Source organism: Piliocolobus tephrosceles, chromosome 8, assembly GCF_002776525.5.
Source record: "Piliocolobus tephrosceles isolate RC106 chromosome 8, ASM277652v3, whole genome shotgun sequence".
In the NCBI taxonomy this organism is placed as follows: domain Eukaryota; kingdom Metazoa; phylum Chordata; class Mammalia; order Primates; family Cercopithecidae; genus Piliocolobus; species Piliocolobus tephrosceles.
In genome coordinates, this window is record NC_045441.1 from 55,939,306 (window position 1) to 55,959,126 (window position 19,821).

Here is a 19,821-nt window from a genome sequence, read left to right on the forward strand (position 1 = left end):
TGGGAGGCAGAGGCTGCCGTGAACCAAGATGGCACCACTGCACTCCAGCCTGGGTGAGAGTGAGACTCTATCTCAAAAAAAAAGAGAGAGAAAGAGAGACAGATTCTGTCTCATGCTGCCTTTCTCATGTCTATTAATTATTTAACACCAGGCTGGAGTGCAGTGGCTGTTCACAGGTGCGATCATGGCACAGCATATTCTCAAACTTCTGGCCTCATGCATTCTCCTGCTTCAGCCTCCTAAGTATCTAGGACTGCAGCTGTGCACCACCATACCAGGCTCAGGAGGATATTTTTATAGTATTTACCTTTCCTATTGCCAGAGCAGTGGTCCTCAACCTTGGCTGCGCGTTAGAATCGCCAGGGGTGCAGGCTACAATTAAATCATTCTCTGAGAATGGAACTCATAGCAAGAATGCCTTGTTTTTCAAGGACTTGTAACTTGCACTTCTGGGATAATAGTCTTCCCTCTCCTTCTACTGTACCCAGGGAAGGAGAAGGGACACTACCAACCTGATACACAGGTCCAAAAATGTGTCACCCAGCTGCAAAACAGAAAACTCCAGGAACCATATGTTAGTACTTTCCATCCAAGCCAATAAGAAAATATGTATAACATACTGCTCCAAAACTTATGAGTTCTGTGACCTGGGTAACATATTTAATCCTTCAATACTTGGTTTCCTCATAGATAAAGCAGGAATAATAATAAAATCTACCTGATAGTGCTGTCCTGAGAATGAAATACACAGAAAAGCACCCAGCACGATATTTGTACATCGTAAGCTCATAATAAATATTAGCTGCTATTATTATTATTAATTATTATTATTCCAATGCTTATAATATTTTGTTGACCTAGCAACATAAAGAAATGGGTAACATTTCAACATAAAGAAATGGGTATCTCCTTGGAAAGGAGAATATTCTACATAAGAACGTTAACCTTTTAAAAATTAATTCCCAAGGCTTCATGTTAACAGAGTGTGTTAAGTGTCATTTTCCCTCCTCCTTTCACGTTGCATGTGGATGCAGCAGCTCTGCCTTCAGCAGCTACTGAGATCAGGCGCCCCTTTCCCACCCAGACCCCAGAGCTGCCCTAGCTTTGCCTCTTTGGACTGGCCCAGTTTTCCAGGGTCATTAGTGGTCATTACACTTATCACTCTATTCGGGGCCTCTTCTGCTACCCTTCTCTTCCTGCTGAGATCTCTTCTCACTAACCATTTCCATCCATTACCGAACCAGTCAGCATTCCTTTTCCTTTTCCAATTGGCAAACATAAATAGGTTTTATTTTTGTTTTGAGATGGAGTCTCGCTCTGTCACCCACGCTGAAGTGCAGTGGCATGATCTCGGCTCACTGCAGCCTCCACCTTCTGGGTTCAAGCGATTCTCCTGCCTCAGTCTCCGGAGTTGCTGAGCCCACAGGTGTGCCTCACTACGCCCAGCTAATTTTTCTATTTTTAGTAGAGGCAGGCGTTCACCGTGTTGTCCAGGCTAGTCTCAAACTCCTGGCCTCAAGTGATCCTCCCTCCACGGCCTCCCAAAGTCCTGGGATTACAGGTGTGAGCCACTGTGCGCGGCCCATACATAGGTTGTAATACTTAACTCTTCTGGGCTGTTTGTGTCATTGCTTACTCAAGTGGCTGAAGACTTTTGTCCAATTTCTCAAGAGCTTGAATGTCTAACCTTAGCTTTTAGGATATGAGAATAGTCTCTAGGATGAAATCTACCTTGTAATAATTTTTTGTTAAGATGAGATATAATCACAAAGGTCAAGTGCCATAAACCTCCTTACCTTGGACTTTTTGAAATGTTTTTAACAAAACCATTTTCAAAGCCTCGCTGAGAATAACACAACGTTCATTACAACCCAGTTTTCTGCAAACCTAAATATTTGGACAGACCCTTGGCTTCCCTTTGAGAGAGAGCTCACCAATATCACCCCTTCAAAGGGGAGCAGTTTTTCTTCTTGCTCCACCTGCCATCTTTCCAATCTAAAATGCCCATCCCCATCCTAGAGATACTTTCCTCATTCCAGGGACAGTTCTCTCTCCAACATACCACCCATACTCCACACTCATCCGTAAGTGGCCAGAATGAATTTGGTGATCATGCGGGGACCTCCTTTAGAAAGGAGTCATCTTATCAAATAACTGGACGCCCACAGTGCACCTCTCCGTGGCCACCAGCACCCTGTGCCCCCTCCCACCTGTTCAGACCCATTGACATACAAGGGGCCCAGAATGGGAAACAAACGGTCTGTCCCTCTCCTCATCTACTGTCTCACACCACCAATGTTCCCGCCATTCCATCTCAGGCAGCACTGTTATCCAACCAGGTGTCCTCTTCTCCCTTCAACCCTCTCTTTCCTAAGCCCTGACTAGATGCCAAAAATAATTCTCTCTGCCAGTCTCTGATTTGCTCCCTCTCTCCGTCTCTCTCTCTCTCTTCATTCCAGATGTAAATGAACAAAGTGCCTTATCATAACCTGTTAGTGTAAAAATGGTGCTAATACAATAGAATTAATTAAAATATCTAATAAAGAACCAGTATTCCCAAATGCTAAGGCCTCTGCAAATAGCAATGTGGTCTCCACAGTAAACCTTTTAACCTCCCCTATTTAACCTGGTTAAGCCCCATCATTCAAGACTAAAATAAACAAACAAAAAAACTGTATTTGCTTTTTTTGTTTCATTTAATATATTACAACCATGTTATTTTAGTGACAATTTATGGAGTTTTGGTGCCTAGCACAGAACTCTCAAAACCTTGTACATGGTTTTGCATGCAATAGGTATTCAGTAAGTGTTTAATAAATAGGTTACGAGTTACATATATTATATGAGCTATGCTGGGAATGTAACCACAATTTATATAATACTATTCCTCTGAGAATATATTCCAAATTCAAAACAACTAATGTCACTTCTTTGTAGACTGGAGTGTCTGCCTAGAAACTAACATCTCAGGAACTGGAATTCCTTTCTGCTGTGGGCTTATCTTCCATATCAGATACAAACTCTACCCTGAGTTTAGTATATTGAGCCAATGAATACCTTTGGAGTGAATGATTTCCACCACCCCTCTCTCACTATCCTCTCAGAGTAACATCCCCTTAACATACTGAAAACTGATCAATTCCCCTCTCAAATGTTTCCTGCCTCTTTAGTCCCTTCTCAAGACATCACAGGCTACAGTAAAATTTCACATTGCTTATTTCCTTTCCCATGCCCTTAAATGTGTTTCAGTAGGTCTCTGTTGTTAGTTCAACCAGTGGAAGACACAAGATTAATCTAGCCCTGTAGAACAGTATTTTTTTAAAAGTCCTTCTTGGCTGGGCATGGTGGCTCATGCCTGTCATCCCAGCATTTTGGGAGGCCGAGACAGGCAAATCACCTGAGATCAGGAGTTCAAGACCAGCCTGGCCAACCATGGTGAAACCCCATCTCTACTGAAAGTACAAAAATTAGCCAGGCGTGGTGGCGGGCACCTATAATCCCGTCTACTTGAGAGGCTGAGGCAGGAGAATCACATGAACCTGGGAGGCAGAGGTTGTAGTGAGCCGAGATCGCACCACTGCACTCCAGCCTGGGGGACAAGAGCAAGACTCCATCTCAAAAAAAAAAAAAACAGTCCTTCTTATTTCCAAGTAAGCTGGCTCTGAAAGTAATGAAAAAGAAAAGGGGATCAAACGGGGCTTTCTTTATCCCTGAATAAGTAAGACACATATTTGTTAAAGGTTTACAGGGGTAGCAGTGCCTTTTCCCATGAGTACTCTATATGTAAAATGGAATCACTTCAATCTCAAAGGGTTGCTATGAACAGTATAACCCTTAGGCCTGGGAACTTTAGAAGGCACCACACTTTAGAGGGCCAGTTCTGGCCTTCCACTGGCTGTGGCCCTTTCTGTGGAGCAAGCGGGTATGTTCATCCAGAGCCCATGCTCCCCTGTCTCCCTCCCCGACCATGATCTTGAACCACAGAATTCCCTGACCAAATGGCTTTGAACCCAATCCTAGGCCCTTCTTGGGGTCTATTCCTCAACTCCATCCTCCCACGGGTTGGCAGTGCTGCCATGCTGGTAGATACCTCATGGCCAAAGGAGTGACCAAAATATGACTGCATGCCTGTTTGCTAGAAGTGGGGTGGGGGGTAAATGGAGCGAGTAAAGAAGTCAGGTGCTGAGGCCAGGGACCAGCGGCTGGCTTTTCCTGAACCACCCTCTCCCAGTGCAGAACTCGAAGTAGTCCAAGAAGTCCAATTTTAAACCTGGTCTTGCAGGTTGTTCCAGAGATATTTTGTCAAAGCGGGTGAAAGGAACATATTTTATGTAACATTTATTTACTTGATTTATAAATTAAACTATTTAGACAAATAAAATACGGACTTCAGTTTTTTTTTTGAGACGGAGTCTCGCTCTGTCACCCAGGCTGGAGCTCAGTGGCACGATCTCAGCTCACTGCAAGCTCCGCCTCCCGGATTCACGCCATTTTCCTGCCTCAGCCTCCCGAGTAGCTGGGACTACAGGTGCCCGCCACCACGCCCGGCTAATTTTTTTTTTTTTTTGTATTTTTAATAGAGGTTTCACTGTGTTCGCCAGGATGATCTCGATCTCCTGACCTCGTGATCTGCCTGCTTCGGCCTTGCAAAGTGCTGGGATTACAGGCGTGAGCCACCGCACCTGGCCCATTTGTACTTTCATCCCAGGCCCTCAAGTGTTAAGGGTGGGCCTGGCTGTAAGGGCACCCAGCAGCCTAATGTTCAAGAAATGCTAGTTCCACACTTGCCACCACTATCCATACCTCTGCTCCTGCTGTTCCTTTGGCCTCCACATCTCTGTGCGTCATTCGAGACCCAGTTTCTGCGTATAACATGACATGGCCTCTCATCTCCACCCTCCCTCCCTGTTTCCCAGCTCCACTTCCCCATTCAGGTGGAATCAATCTCTGCCTTCTTTGAACTTTCAAATAATTGTGTCTCCTGGTCGAGCATGGTCTATAATCCTAATGCTTGATAGGGTGAAGTAAGAGGATCACTTGAGATCAGGAGTTTGAGACCAGCCTGGGCAACATGATGAGACCCTGTCTCTACAAAAAGTATTTTTTAAAGAAAAAGCCGGGAGTGGTGGTACAGGCCTGTATTCCAGGCTGTTCAGGAGGCTGAGGCCAGAGAATCACTTGAGCCCAAGGGTTGGAGGTTTCAGTGAACTATAATTGTACCACTGCAGTCCAGCCTGGGTGGCAGAGTGAGACCCTGTCTCTGGGGGAAAAAAAAAAAAAAAAAAAAATAGTACTATATAAATTTCTTTCTTTTTTTTTTTGTTTTTTTTGAGACGGAGTCTCACTCTGTTGCCTAGGCTGGAGTGCAGTGGCGCGATCTCTGCTCACTGCAAGCTCTGCCGCCTTCTGAGTTTACACCATTCTCCTGCCTCAGCCTCCCTAGAAGCTGGGACTACAGGCGCCCGCCACCACACCCGGTAATTTTTTTGTATTTTTAGTAGAGACAGGGTTTCACCGTGTTCGCCAGGATGGTCTCGATCTCCTGACCTCGTGATCCACCCGCCTCAGCCTCCCAAAGTGCTGGAATTACAGGTGTGAGCCACCGTGCCCGGTCCATAAATTTCTTTCTTTTATGACAAAGAATTACTTTTTAAAATCTTTCTGTCATTTGTGTTTCATGCTTTATCTCCACTACTAGTGTTCCTGGATGGCAAGATTTGTTTCGGATCCACGCTTGTTTCTAACCCCTACTGTGCACATATAGGTGCTCAGTAAATATTAAGTATCATAAGAGAGATACTGAGAAAAGGTGAATTTCTAAGTAACCAAAAAGACTGCAGTGAAACTCACTTATTCACTCATGTTTACATGCATAGCTCTTTTGAAAATATAAAATAAAACTCTATAGTTATAATGTCTGAAGAATGAAGATTTCATTTGAATTTGAGTGATGTAAACTTCATTGGAAATTCATAAAAGACATCAAATGGTTTCATTTCAGGCATGGAAGGAAAAGTAGAAGCCATACACTTTTAGCTAAACTTAGCCAAATGAGCACCTCAGAACCCTTTGTATTGCTAATAAAATTTCATTGGAGGTAGAGTATTCAGGGACATTTCTCCAATACACATTATCAAAGTCCCTGCTAAGGCAAAAGACTTTTAGAAAACACCTTACCATTTTTTTGATAGAATATTGTGTTTAACTCTATATATGATTCCAATTATAGCAATTAGTAATTAACTAGTAATTAATGACAAAAAAAAAAAACAGTATCTGACTTCAGACTAGAATTTCCTTTGCCTCTTTCCTGCTGAGATGATGGATCAGCTCTTACTCTACTAGATGACATTAACAGCAGTAATCTTTATGTTCATATTTTAGTTTCCTAGAGGTGTTGAGAAAAATAAGCCAGTATTCTACCCAAAACCTCCTAAAACCTTCGCTCCTAACACTTCTTTAAATTCATGGGACCCTATTTGCTCTGCCAAAGAAGCCAACATACAAAGAAATCTTGAGAGGTCCCACTGGCTCACTTCGTACACTCATGATTTTACAGGTATGAGTTCACTTTCATAACAAGTACAAATTAGAACAAAATTGGAATATTTAACAAATGCTATGACAAGCTTTCAACTTCTCATATTTTTGCCTTTTTCTCAATCTAAGTATTTAAATCCTAAGTAATAGGAATTAAGGTGGGTGGTAAATTTCTCTTCATGGGTAGCTGGGAGGTAGGGTTGGTTTTCATTTTATTGGTTCTAATTATATTACAAAGGGAATGGGTAAGTTTTCCTATAAAGGGTAATATAACTGCCGTTCTTCATTTACCCTAACAAAATAATAAGACGATGTTTCCATTAAGGTCTGGGGCCCATGGACCCCCTTGAACTGGATGATTACCATGAAAAGGTGGTAGCAGAGTTAACAGGACAGATAGGATTTGACCCAGAGCCTGTAAGTAATTACAGTCAACTCTCAGTTATTTGTGGGGAGAGTGCTGGGCTCTTTCTTGCTTTGCCACTTTTTGTGTCATGGGTTTTAGCAACCAAGTTAGCAAATGGAAATTTTTATTCATTTTAGAAGTAAATTCTGAGCTGATTTGAACTGGTTTGAATACTGTGTCTGCTGTTTGGGAAAACAAGCAAGATTTATTTTCTTGGGCTAGGCGCGGTGCCTCACACCTGTAATCTCAGCACTTTGGGAGGCCGAGGCGGACAGATCACGAGGTCAGGAGTTCAAGACCAGCCTGGCCAATATGGTGAAACCCTGTCTCTACTAAAAATGCAAAAATTAGCCAGGCATGGTGTCGCTCGCCTCTACTCTCAGCTACTCAGGAGGCTGAGGCAGAAGAATCGCTTGAACCCGGGAGGCAGAGGTTGCAGTGAGCCGAGATCGTGCCACTGTACTCCACCCTAGACGACAGAGTGAGACTTCGTCTCAAAAAAAAAAAAAAAAAAAGATTTCTTTTCTTCTTCAGAGTGTTTTTGTTGTTTTTTTTAAAACAGATTTTCTACTGTGCTACTGTTGCTGAAATAACTTACAAAAGAAGCAGTTTACAAAAGAATTTAACTAATAATTTAATGAGATTCCTAGTAAATTCCGTAGATCTTGGCTTTTTTGTTTGTTTGTTTTTTCTTTTTTGAGACAGAGTCTCACTCTGTCACCAGGCTGGAATACAGTGGCACGATATCAGCTCACTGCAACCTCCACCTCCTGAGTTCAAGCAATTCTCGTGCCTCAGCTTCCAGAGTAGCTGGGATTACAGGCATGCAGCACCACACCCAGCTAATTTTTGTATTTGTAGTAGAGACGGAGTTTCACCATGTTGACCAGGATGGTCTCGATCTCCTGACCTCGAGATTCGCCCACCTCGGCCTCCCAAAGTGCTAGGATTACAGGCGTGAGCTACTGCGCCCAGCCCTTTGCATATTTATATATCTTGTACATTACCATGCTTTTGAAGAAATAAAGGCTTCCTCTTGCTATTCATAATAATTGAGAGCTGGCTGAATTACAATTAAAGCCGATACATTCTCTGCAGATATCATAGAGACTTTTAAATTGATTATGCAAAATGGCCTGGAAGAAATAATCAAGCCCTTTAGTGAGCAAAGGTGTAATCTGTTGGTTTAATTATGTAAATGAGATGAAATGACCTAATAGTTTGTATATGTGTTGTTTTATTTGAGGCCTAAATTTTCTTCTCGACTACAAATTTTGAAAACAAAATTAACATTTTAAAGATATATAAATTGTGAAAAACACATGGAAAAACAACTGTAAGATTATTTCAATTTGAACACTTTAAAAACTGAGCTGGGTCAGGCTTGGTGGCTCATGCCTGTAATCCTAGCACTTTGGGAGGCCGAGATGGGTGGATCGCCTGAGGTCAGGAGTTGGAGACCAGCCTAGCCAACATGGTGAGACCCCGTCTCTACTAAAAATACAAAAATTAGCCGGGCATGGTGGCGGGCACCTGTAATCCCAGCTACTCCGGAGGCTGAGGCAGGAGAATTGCTTGAACCAGGGGAGGGGGCAGAGGTTGCAGCGAGCCAAGATCATGATGGGCGGAGGAAAAAGAAAACAAAAAAACTGAGCTGAGGGCTGGGTGCCATGTCTCACGCCTATAATCCCAGTGCTTTGGGAGACCGAGGCAGGTGGATCACCTGAGGTCAGGAGTTCGAGCTCAGCCTGGCCAACATGGTGAAACTCTGTCTCTACTAAAACTACAAAAATTCGTCATGCGTGGTGGCGCATGCCTGTGGTCCCAGCTACTCAGGAGGCTAAGGCAGGAGAATCGCTTGAATCTGGGAGGCGGAGGTTGCTGTGAGCCAAGGTTGTGCCACCACACTCCAACCTGGGCAACAGAGTGAGACTCTGTCTCAAAATAAATTAATAAAAATAAAAACTGAACTGAACATACTTATTTTACATTACCTTCAGCATTTCCTAAGGTGATATAAAATCATAACACCAGGAGCAGGTTTATAGACTGTGCTTTATCATTCACTGAAGGGTTTTTAATGATTTTTATGTGGAATTTGCAATGAGCATTCTCTAAGGATAGAAAATATTATATGAGCACATATTGTCAGGTGTGTTCAACAACTGTCCAGATTTTCAGAGATTCGACCCTGTATGATATGTACAAAATACATATTCCATTATATACAGAATGTTTGCCAAATACATTATATGCAAAATCATTGTGCAAGCAAATCAACTTTTAAATATTTACAAATAACAAGATAAAATATACCTAAGATAATTGGAAGTTTAAAAGAAAGTTTTAGAGAATCTTGCTGGTTTCTGATTAAACCATAAAGAAGAGACTGGGAAAACATGTTTTAGTGGTAATAAAAATGTGTATGAAATGTTTTATTGTAGTAGTATAAAATAAAAGCACTAAAAACTGCTTCTTGCATACAGGGATATATATGGTCAAAGTACAATATGATAAGTCCCGTCCTTTTTTATGACAAATTTAACAAAGCACGTCAAAGAGCTGAAGTTTTTTCTTTTCATCACAGTATTTACTCAAACTTGATTAGCTATAGGCTGTAACAAACTTGTTACCTCAATATGGAAATTTCTCTGTGAACAGACTAGCTTTCAAAAGGATTTTCCTAAGTCTGTTTTTTTAAGTCCAAGCTACAGTGATTATTTTCTCACTACTCTCATTTGTATTATCTCTGCTGTCAATTCCATCATCATTATACATACATTCTTTGGTAGTTTTTTTACTTTAACATATTATTATAAAATGTTTGAACATACAGAAAGGTAAAAATAATTTTATAATTAACACCCATATACTCACCACCTAGATTCTACCACTAACATTTTACTATGCTTGTTTTATCACATAATCTATCATTTTTCCATCCCTCTAACCATCCATCATCCAGAAATAATTAAAATATATTATTTGTATGCATTTTAGAGTAAATTGCAGACATTAGTATACTTCACTCCTAAACATTCAGCATGTATATTATCAACCAGAGTTCAATATTTGTTTGCAGTTTTTTTTTCTTTTAAGGTGAAATAAAGTTCAATGCAATTGCACAAATCTTAAGTGTACATTCATTGAGTTTTAACAAATACACCTTTGTAACCCAAACCCCATCAAGATACAGAATACTATCATTCCAGAAAGTTTCCTCCTCATACCCCTTCCCAGTCAGCTGCGTCCTCTTCCTACCACCCAGCATGTATCTATTAATAGCCCTTTAAATACACTCACTACTTTCACAGTTACCAGACATAATTGAGTTCATAATATTTATAAAACAACTTAAAAAGAAGCACAGACATGACACCTCAGACCAGTGTTTCTCAAAACATCGCGCATCTCCAGCCTCACCGTCACCTGAAATGCTTGTTGAAAATTCAGCTTCCTGTGGCCCACTACAGACCTTCTCACCCATAATCTTGGAGGGTCTTAGGAGCTTAGGAATTTCATTGCATGCTAGCTCTGAAGATGATTCTGATTCAGCCAGGGTTGAAGGGCACTTGCTAAGGCCTAATAAAGGAGACTTTGGCTAAGATTAAATAACTGCACATACTGCTAATGCCGCCTGTTAGTGATGGACAGAAGTTTTATTCCAGTGATTCCTTTATATCTTTGAAGTTTAAAAGCAGAGTTCCCACACAGAAAGAGTTCTGTATATCCAAATAAAACACATGCCCCTTTCATATTCACTAAAACCATTAAAGGAGGAAAATGTATTTGGACCCAAATTTCAATGTCTTTAAATTAATATCAAAGAGTATTGCAATGTACACTCCTACACCCATCTCATGTGTACTCAGACAGTGAAAATGGGTATGATTTTTAACCTACCATTTCTGGCAATATCCCTGATTAATTTTTTTCTCCTTTTTATCCCACAACTACAGCAAGAAAAATTCCATCCTGTCTTCAAACCTCCCAGACCATTGGAAGGACGAATTGCCCGATTAATTCAGAACCGGCGTCCTCTGGAGGCTATAGTCCAGCAAAGACCACGTTCCTGTCCAGACTGTACTCCTAGAGTTTTGTGTAATTTTCATACCTTTGTACCCAGTTCTAAAGAAATGATGGCACTTAGTGATAACACACCAGCAGGTGTGACCCATAAAAACCAGGATATTGAAGAGAAGATTATAGAAGAACAGAGCTTGCTGTCTACCTATGAACTCCCATCTTGTTACCCAACAAAAGATCTGACTAGCATTTATGACATAAAGCCATTTCCAAAAATCACAGATACTAAAAAGACAGAAGATTTATACTGGAGACAGCAGTCACTGAAAACCCAACCCACACCTTACTGTAAACCAAACCACTGGATTCACTACGAAAATCTTAAATCTCCCCTGCATGATCAGTATAATATGTGTCCAAACCCTGTTAGCCTTAGTAAACCTAGTGTTTTACAAAATAAACAAGACACGGAAGCTTTCACTTTAGAACATTTTTTAAGTAAGCCAGAAGAAGAGTTGGTCTTGAACATGGAAAACAATGAAGAAACAAGACCTATTCTTGGTTGGATTCCTAGAGCTAGAGTGACCAAGCCTCAGACCAACCTGCTGGAGCTTAAGAACTCTTTTTCAAAAACTGGTGCACAAAAGCGTTTCCATAAATCAATTCTAGAAGACCATAAAGACCTCAGGGATAATGAGCATTCAGGGATGAAGCACCAATTCTATGGCCATAATTCCTATTATTTCTATAATTGAGATATTCATTCTTCCCTTCAAAACCCAGCCTCTTGCAAGAAGCTAAAAAATATAACAGAATTTCCTTCATATTGCTGGATTTTGTTTTCTAGATTAAGCCACAAGGACCTTGTTAATGAGGTTTATGCTTTCAGGGATTTAAGTGAGTATCTGGTTGGAGGAACCCAGAAAAGGTGATGTTCTGACTTCTTGAAAAGTTTAACAATTTGGCCATAAAATATTAGAACTAGAAAAATGTATAGTCTTTAACCTCTTATCTTCAGATTATACTCCAAGGAAATTTTCTAAAATCACAAAAAGCAATGTGTACAACAAAGTTTACATCGTTTCACCAAAAAAAATTGAAAAGCTGGAAATAACTCAAATGATCAATAATTACTGACTACACAAATTATAGTATCTTAATAAAATAAATATGAGAACACTGTCCCTTTATGTAAATTTTTGTACATAGTAGCATTAGATAGAAAAGACAAAACTCAAACACCCAGTTAATTGAGGGATGGACAGCTCTACAAACTATATTGTTTTAAAAGTATGTGGACTCTGTTCCTTTATGTAAACATATAAAGAAAATAAGTCAGCGAAAAATATGAAACCCAAAACTCTCCGCATGTACGCATTACAAATTGAATTGTTTACTTACTCTTAACCTTCTGACTAAGAAACATAACTATTTCTTTTATGCAGATAAAATTATTTTACTGAAGATCTAGCAATGGCTTTAATTAGCAGCTGGTGAGTTGTAATTATAGCAAGAAAGGAAGGCTTGGTATCAGTTGTTACAGAGCGCCAAATCTTCATTTCTGGAGTGTGTTCTCTAAGAGTTTGGCTAACTCCCATATGCAAGTCAATTCATTTAATGTGCCAAGAGGTAGATTTTAAACATAGTCTATCATGGAAGTTCAAGAGGAATTTCTTTAAGTATTTTGTGAATATTTATTTTAATTTTATGACCAACATGTCATTTGGTCATAATCTCCTTAAAACTACTCTAAAGTTGGAGAATTTTTTTCCAACTGCATTCTGTACAGCACTAGTTACATTATCACAGGAAGTAAAGGTTTATATGGTGAAATAACACTGGGGAAATCGGAGCAACAATGTCAGTTGCGTGACTTGGTCACTGGGTTCTCTATAGCCTTTAATATGTAATGCAATTGGGAGTGTCTGACGTGAGGGAGATAAAGATAGTGTACACACTTTTTATCACAGAGTAGATCACTGGACTGGAATTCCAAATAATAAAATTTGGAAGATGTAACTCTCCGGTATAAAAGTTTGAGGTTTTGATTGTACTCCTTGAGTTTTATGTAATGTTCGTACCTTTGTACCCAGTTTCCCTGGGTTGCATGGAAATTAGTTAGAAATTACATTCTAAATATGGTGTTCACTCTGCCTACCTCCATGCAAGGGTGGCGCAGCCCTCTCTTTAGACATTGTCATAGTCATCCTCCTCAACTAAGAGGAGGTCAGCCTTTAACTCTGCTGATGGTTAAAGTTAATGAATCTGCCCTTATTTGATGACAGAGAATACCAAACTCCAAGCATGCTCATCAAAAGCTCAATTTTTTTGTTTTTTGTTTTGTGTTCTTTACAAAATGTGTTAGTTTACTCTTTTGTTTTTTGGGGTTTTTTTGTTTTTGTTTTTGTTTTGTTTTTGTTTTTGTTTTGAGTCGGAGTCTCACACTGTTGTTGCCTAGGCTGGAGTGCAATGGCACAATCTCAGCTCACTGCAACCTTGGCCTCCTGGTTTCAAGCAATTCTCCTGCCTCCGTCTCCCAAGTAGCCGGCATTACAGGCACCTGCCACCACGCCTGGCTAATTTTTTGTATTTTTAGTGGAGAAGGGGTTTCACTGTGTTGGCCAGGCTGGTCTGGAACTCCTGACCTCGTGATCCACCTGCCTCAACCTCCCAAAGTGTTGTGATTACAGCGTTAGCCACCACGCCCAGCCTACTAACTCTTATTTTTGTCCTACATTGGCAACCTCTTTAATATCCAGAGATTAGGTATTATAAAATTAAGACTCGCTTGTCCAGTACATGCACAATATATACAGTACAGAAAAGTTAAATCAAATGAACATAATGTATAGAGCAATGGATAAGCTGAAATGTTCTAGTACACATTAGCAAAACACCTTTCGTAATTTCTTTTTTTTTTTTTTTGAGACGGAGTCTCGCTCTGTCGCCCAGGCTAGAGTGCTGTGGCCGGATCTCAGCTCACTGCAAGCTCCACCTTTCGGGTTCACGCCATTCTGCCTCAGCCTCCCGAGTAGCTGGGACTATAGGCGCCCGCCACCTCACCCGGCTAGTTTTTTGTATTTTTTAGTAGAGACGGGGGTTTCACCAAGTTAGCCAGGATGGTCTCGATCTCCTGACCTTGTGATCCGCCCGTCTCGGCCTCCCAAAGTGCTGGGATTACAGGCTTGAGCCACTTCACCTGGCCTGTAATTTCTTTCCTCCTCCTTCAACGCAATGAATGATACAGAGAGTGCACTGTTCACAGAGGTGATATAACAATTCTATTATACTTCCAAACACAGTATTTTCCATTAAGTTTTAAAAGCTATTTACAAAAAGTGTTATTCTACTACTTCTGCTTTTAAAACATGAGGCACATCCGAATATCTTCAAAGACTAGCTATTTCATATCAGAACATGTCTACTATATATACAGCCCTTAAATTACACACATTACAAAGGTCACAATCTGAGAGATCTTCTAAATATGACCACTTTGGCCTTGAACCATTCCATCCTCACTTCCTTCTCTCTGCCTTCAATCCAGTGGACAAACATAAGCATGTGTAATGCTTGGAGATGGTTGAACAAATTCATATCCAGAAGTCATTTACAGAAGACAAGCTTGCCTATTAATTTCAACACAAAGTGTACGAAATAGTGCTAATTCTACGAAGCATTTTGCATACACTGGCAACCTCTTTAACATCTAGAGACTGGATGTTGCAAAATTAGGACTCATTTGTCCATTATACACATTATATATACAGCAAAACAAAAATGCACAAGACATACAGAAAAAAAGTTCCTGAAAATGTCCAAATATGAACACACTAGCATATTACCTTTTGCAATTCCTTCCCTCCTACCTCCTCAAAACCACTGAATGGTACAGACAATACTACACTGCTCACAGAAGTGCTGTAACAATTCCATTTCCAAAAGCCAATATTGCCTATGAATCTTAGCAAAAAGTGATGTTTTACTACCTCTACATTTAACATACATAAAGAGTTAATTTGTCCACTATGTGTACAGCAGTCTTGAATAAATTGCACACACGTAAGAGTAGTTATAATTTGAAAGAGCCTTTTAAAATATGAACATTTTGGCCTAGAACACTTCCCATCTCCATCAACTCGGTGGTCAATAATGCTCAAATTTTCAGAAGGCAATCCTTTCTGGAAATTTTAAAAGCAAATATATAAAACATTCTCGTTTACTAACCCTACTTTTGTCATACACAAGTGACCTCTTTAACATCTAGAAAGACTAGATGTTGTAAATTAGGTATTGTTTATCCTTTATATACACAGATAAGTACAATAAAATGCATAGAAGTAAGGAACAATGGTTAATCTTGCCTCACTGTGGACACCAGCATAGAGCTCTTTGCACTTCCTTTTCCTCTCTCCTCACCTGAAACAGTGCACAAACACAATGTGTACTACTCAAGAGGTGGTTTGGCCATTCTCCCCACAAACATTTCATAGGGAATTTTAACAAAAAGATATTTACAGAATGTATTATTTTACAACCTCTATTTTTAACATATGTATTAGGCACTGAATACCTACAAAGCCTAGATATTTCAAAAAAGTACTTAGCATTGTCAGTACCATATACAGTACTGAGGAATAAAATGCACATGATGACACTGGTTATACTGAGAGACAGGACTAGCTGGATTTCCTAAGCCGACTAAAAATCCCTAAGCTTAGCTGGGAAGGTGACCGCTTCCACCTTTAAACACGGGGCTTGCAACTTAGCTCACACCCAACCAATCAGATAGTAAAGAGAACTCACTAAAATGCTAATTAGGCAAAAACAGGAGGTAAAGAAATAGCCAATCATCTGTTGCATGAGAGCACAGCGGGAGGGACACTGACTGAGATATAAATCCAGGCATTCGAGCCAGCAACGGCTCCCCACTTTGGGTCCCCTCCCTTTGTATGGCAGCTCTGTTTTCACTCTATTAACTCTTGCAACTGCACTCTTCTGGTCCGTAACACGGCTTGAGCTGAGCCTTCTACTCACCGTCCACCACTGCTGTTTGCTGCCGTCGCAAACGCACCGCTGACTTCCATCCCTCGGGGTCCAGCAGGGTGGCAGGGTGTCAGCTGTGCTCCTGATCCAGCGAGGCCCCCATTGCCACTCCCGATCGGGCCAAAGGCTTGCCATTGTTCCTGCATGACTAAGTGCCTGGGTTCCTCCTAATCGAGCTGAACACTAGTCACTGGGTTCCACGGTTCTCTTCTGTGACCCAGGGCTTCTAAATAGAGCTATAACATTCACCACATGGCCCAAGATTCCATTCCTTGGAATCTGTGAGGCCAAGAATCCCAGGTCAGAGAACACAAGGCTTGCCACCATCTTAGAATTGGCCACCGCCATTTTGGAAGCAGCCCACCACCATCTTGGAAGCTCTGGGAGCAAGGACCCCCCAGTAACAATAATATGAAGTGTTTTCTAAATATGACCAGTGTGGCATAGAACCTTCTTCTCTTCCTTCTCAAGTCTTCCAGCTCCATGTCCTCTAACCCAGCAGTCCACAACCTTTCTGGCACCAGGAACCAGTTTCATGGAAGGCCATTTTTCCATGGACCGGTGTAGAGGACTATCTGCTTTTACAACTGAGCAGGCCATTCCCCCATTAACATTATAGTCCCGCTCTTGCAAATGAAGCTGGGCATTCCTCCTCTGCAAACAGGGAGGACAAAGGAGCCTACAAGACTGGCCTCAGTTGCAAATAGCAGACCCTGGGGGCTTGTTTATATGTAAACATCTTGGAAATTCAGAAAGTCAGGGAAAGATCAGAGAAACAGCAATGTGTCTGGCGACTTGCTAACATTCCACAAACGGCGGTATAAAATAAAGCAGAGCGAGTCGTTCGGGGCGGCCGCCATGTTTGTCTTGTCTTGTGTTGTCTTGTGTGTTCATTCCTTTGTTCAGGAAACACGCAGACCCCAACATCTGGTGCAGCGAGCAGGGTCCGTGGCTCCACGAGAGCAAGGAACCGGAGGAGGAACACCCCGGGCAGGCGCGGGAAGACCGTGGGCAGGTAAATAAATAAGAAGGGGGACCCACGGGAAAATTATGGGGAATTCCACCTCTCTGGCCTCGGAATATTTGCAGTTACTCCAGAGACTGTTGATGTCTATAGGAGTAGAAGTTAATTAAGGAACATAAGACTTTGAAGCGATTGTTTGCCCACGTTGAACAAAATTGTTATTGGTTTCAATATCAAACCAAAGTGCAATTAAATCGAAAGGAATGGTTACAAGTGGTTAAAGTCTTGCGTCGAGCTCATCAGCGAGGGCAAATGATGCCTCTGACTTTGTGGACTTTGTGTAGTTCCATTACTCAGGCATTAGAGTTATTTGAAACTGACTCAGAGCGTGGCGATACTGCCACAGGAGGTGAGGCATCTGAGGCTTTAGAGAGGAATGATCCTAGAGAGAAACATATTTACGCCCTGGTTGCTGAGGACAAGGAATTGGAAGAAGAGCTAATGCCTCCTTCATCTGAAGGAAATTCTGATTTGCAGAGTATTTTAGAGATGTTACAACAGTTGTTAAAATTGATTGCTAGGTGCCGCTGCTCCTGTTTCTGCTATCTCTCCGCCACGAGCCTTCCCTGTTACCTTGAAAAAGATTTCCCTTTGCTTCCACCTCCAACCTCTTTGCCTATGTCAGGTCAGGTTTTCTCTGTGCCTTTTCCTCCTGTAGGAGAAAAGAAAGAATCGAAGGAAAAGGATGATTTTGAGGAATTAAATTTATTCCCAATAACACGGGCTGCTTTCGGCCCCAATGCTCAGTTCCCAAACGGTGGCCAGAATGTGACTTTTACAGCCTTACAATTTAAATTTTTGAAAGAAATGAAAGCTGCAATTTCTAATTATGGACCTCAGTCACCGTTTGTTCTTGGCCTTCTCGATTCCTTCTCTTCAGAACATATGATGATTCCTATTGACTGGGAAACGTTGGGACAGGCTGTCCTTGATCGTTCGCAATGGCTTCAATTAAAAAGTTGGTGGTGGGAGGAAGCAAGAGTACAAGCTAGAAAAAATGCTACCCGAAATCCCCCAGGACCTACTGAAGAGGAGCTTACGGGTTCAGGACAATACGCCACTCTTAATGCTCATGCAGGCCTAGATGATATTGCTCTCACTCAGATTAAAGCCTTGTTTATAAAAGCGTGGACTAAGGTTGAAATAGCGGGTAAAACTTCTTTATCTTTTGTAAAGATCCTATAAGGAGCCACTGAGCCGTAGCCCATCTTCAAGATGCTGTATTAAAGACTGTAGGTTCACGCCCTGCTGCTAAAATTCTTTTGGATACTCTGGCTTTTGAGAGTGCAAATCCCAAGTGCCAAAAATTGCTGCGTCCTTTAAAAGCTAGTGGAGCTGATTTAGATGAATACATTCGGGCTTGTGCAGGTGTTGGAGGAGCTATTTACAATGCTCAATTGTTTGCTGGGGCACTTTATATATGCTATTAATGTGGGAAACCCAGTCATTTTAAAAAGGAATGCCGGAAAAAATTAGGCTCTTCCGCTTTAAAAGAAAAAAGGTTACCATCTGATATGTGTAAACGATGTGGCAAGGGTCGACATTGGACCAATGAATGCCATGCAAAAACTGATAAAAGTGGGAATGTATTGTCACCCCTCTCGGGAAACAGGAGCCGGGGCCTGCAGGCTTGGGGCCCCAACAACTACAATGCAGGCCTACCCCAGTACCCAGTGAGCAGTGGCTTACAACATCAAGGAATGACCTCGAGTCCTCCTTAAAGAAATCTTACCCTACCCCAGTTTCTCAGCTTTATGCTGCCACTAAGCAGAGTGCCGCTGCTGACCTAGCTATTGTCCAGCCTTATACTTTATCTCCTAATGGAGGAATATATAAGTTGGCTACTGGAGTGTGTGGTCCTTTGCCAAAGGGACACGTAGGACTTTTATTAGGTCGAAGCAGCAGCGCTATGCGGGGGTTAATGGTGGTCCCAGGAATTATTGATATGAAATCCTTATTGTGATAGAAGTCTCACAATTTATGCGCCTAGAGGCAGGGGAACGTATTGCACAATTGCTTCTATTGCCCTTTTTTCCTTTTCTATCTAGAGATGTGTCCCGACAAGAAGGTTTCGGTAGTACTGGGAAAACGGTTTTCTGGGAAACTTTAGTTTTTGATAAAAAACCTTTATGTTCATTGCAAATTAATGGGATACTTTTTGAGGGATTAGTCGACACAGGAGCGGATGTATCTATTATATGCTTGGCTCAATGGCCTGATCATTGGAAAAGGAAACAAGTATCGGTTACTGTATCTGGCCTAGGTACTGCTTCTATAGTCTACCAAAGTGTCGAGCCCCTGAGCTGTGTAGGACCTAAAGGACAACAAGGAAAAATGTGCTTTTATATTGTTCTCATTAATATTAACTTTTGGGGCTGTGATCTTTTACAACAATTTGGTGCCTTTTTAAGCATTCCTCATTTCTTCAGCTGCCAAAAATATGATGTTCAAAATGGGCTACAATCCTTTAAACTCTTAGCCACTGTCCACAAGCCTCAAACTTTACAATTGAAGTGGAAAACTACAACTCCTGTTTGGGTGGAACAGTGGCCATTGTCTAAAGAAAAACTTGAGGCTTTAAAAGATTTAGTTGAGGAACAATTGGCCGAGGGGAAAATAGAACCAAGTACTTCTGCATGGAATTCCCCTGTGTTTGTCATTAAAAAGAAAAGTGGAAAATGGCACTTATTAACCGATCTTAGAGCTGTAAATGCTTGTATTCAACCTATGAGGACTTTACAACCTGGGCTTCCTAATCCAACTCTTATCCCACAAAATT

At 41.2% G+C, this 19,821-nt stretch overlaps 1 protein-coding gene across 1 annotated transcript in view; it reads left to right on the forward strand.

Annotated features, from left to right (window-relative positions):
- C8H7orf31 (chromosome 8 C7orf31 homolog) overlaps nt 1–13,012 on the forward strand; it is a 47,296-nt gene extending 34,284 nt beyond the window's left edge. Inside the window, exons 8-10 of the mRNA XM_023225911.2 lie at nt 6,385–6,559; nt 6,866–6,957; nt 10,906–13,012. Of these exons, the coding sequence (XP_023081679.1) occupies nt 6,385–6,559; nt 6,866–6,957; nt 10,906–11,727 (1,089 nt within the window). The 3' untranslated portion in view covers nt 11,728–13,012. The remainder of the gene's footprint in view (nt 1–6,384; nt 6,560–6,865; nt 6,958–10,905) is intronic.
- The last annotated feature ends 6,809 nt before the right edge of the window (nt 13,013–19,821 follow it).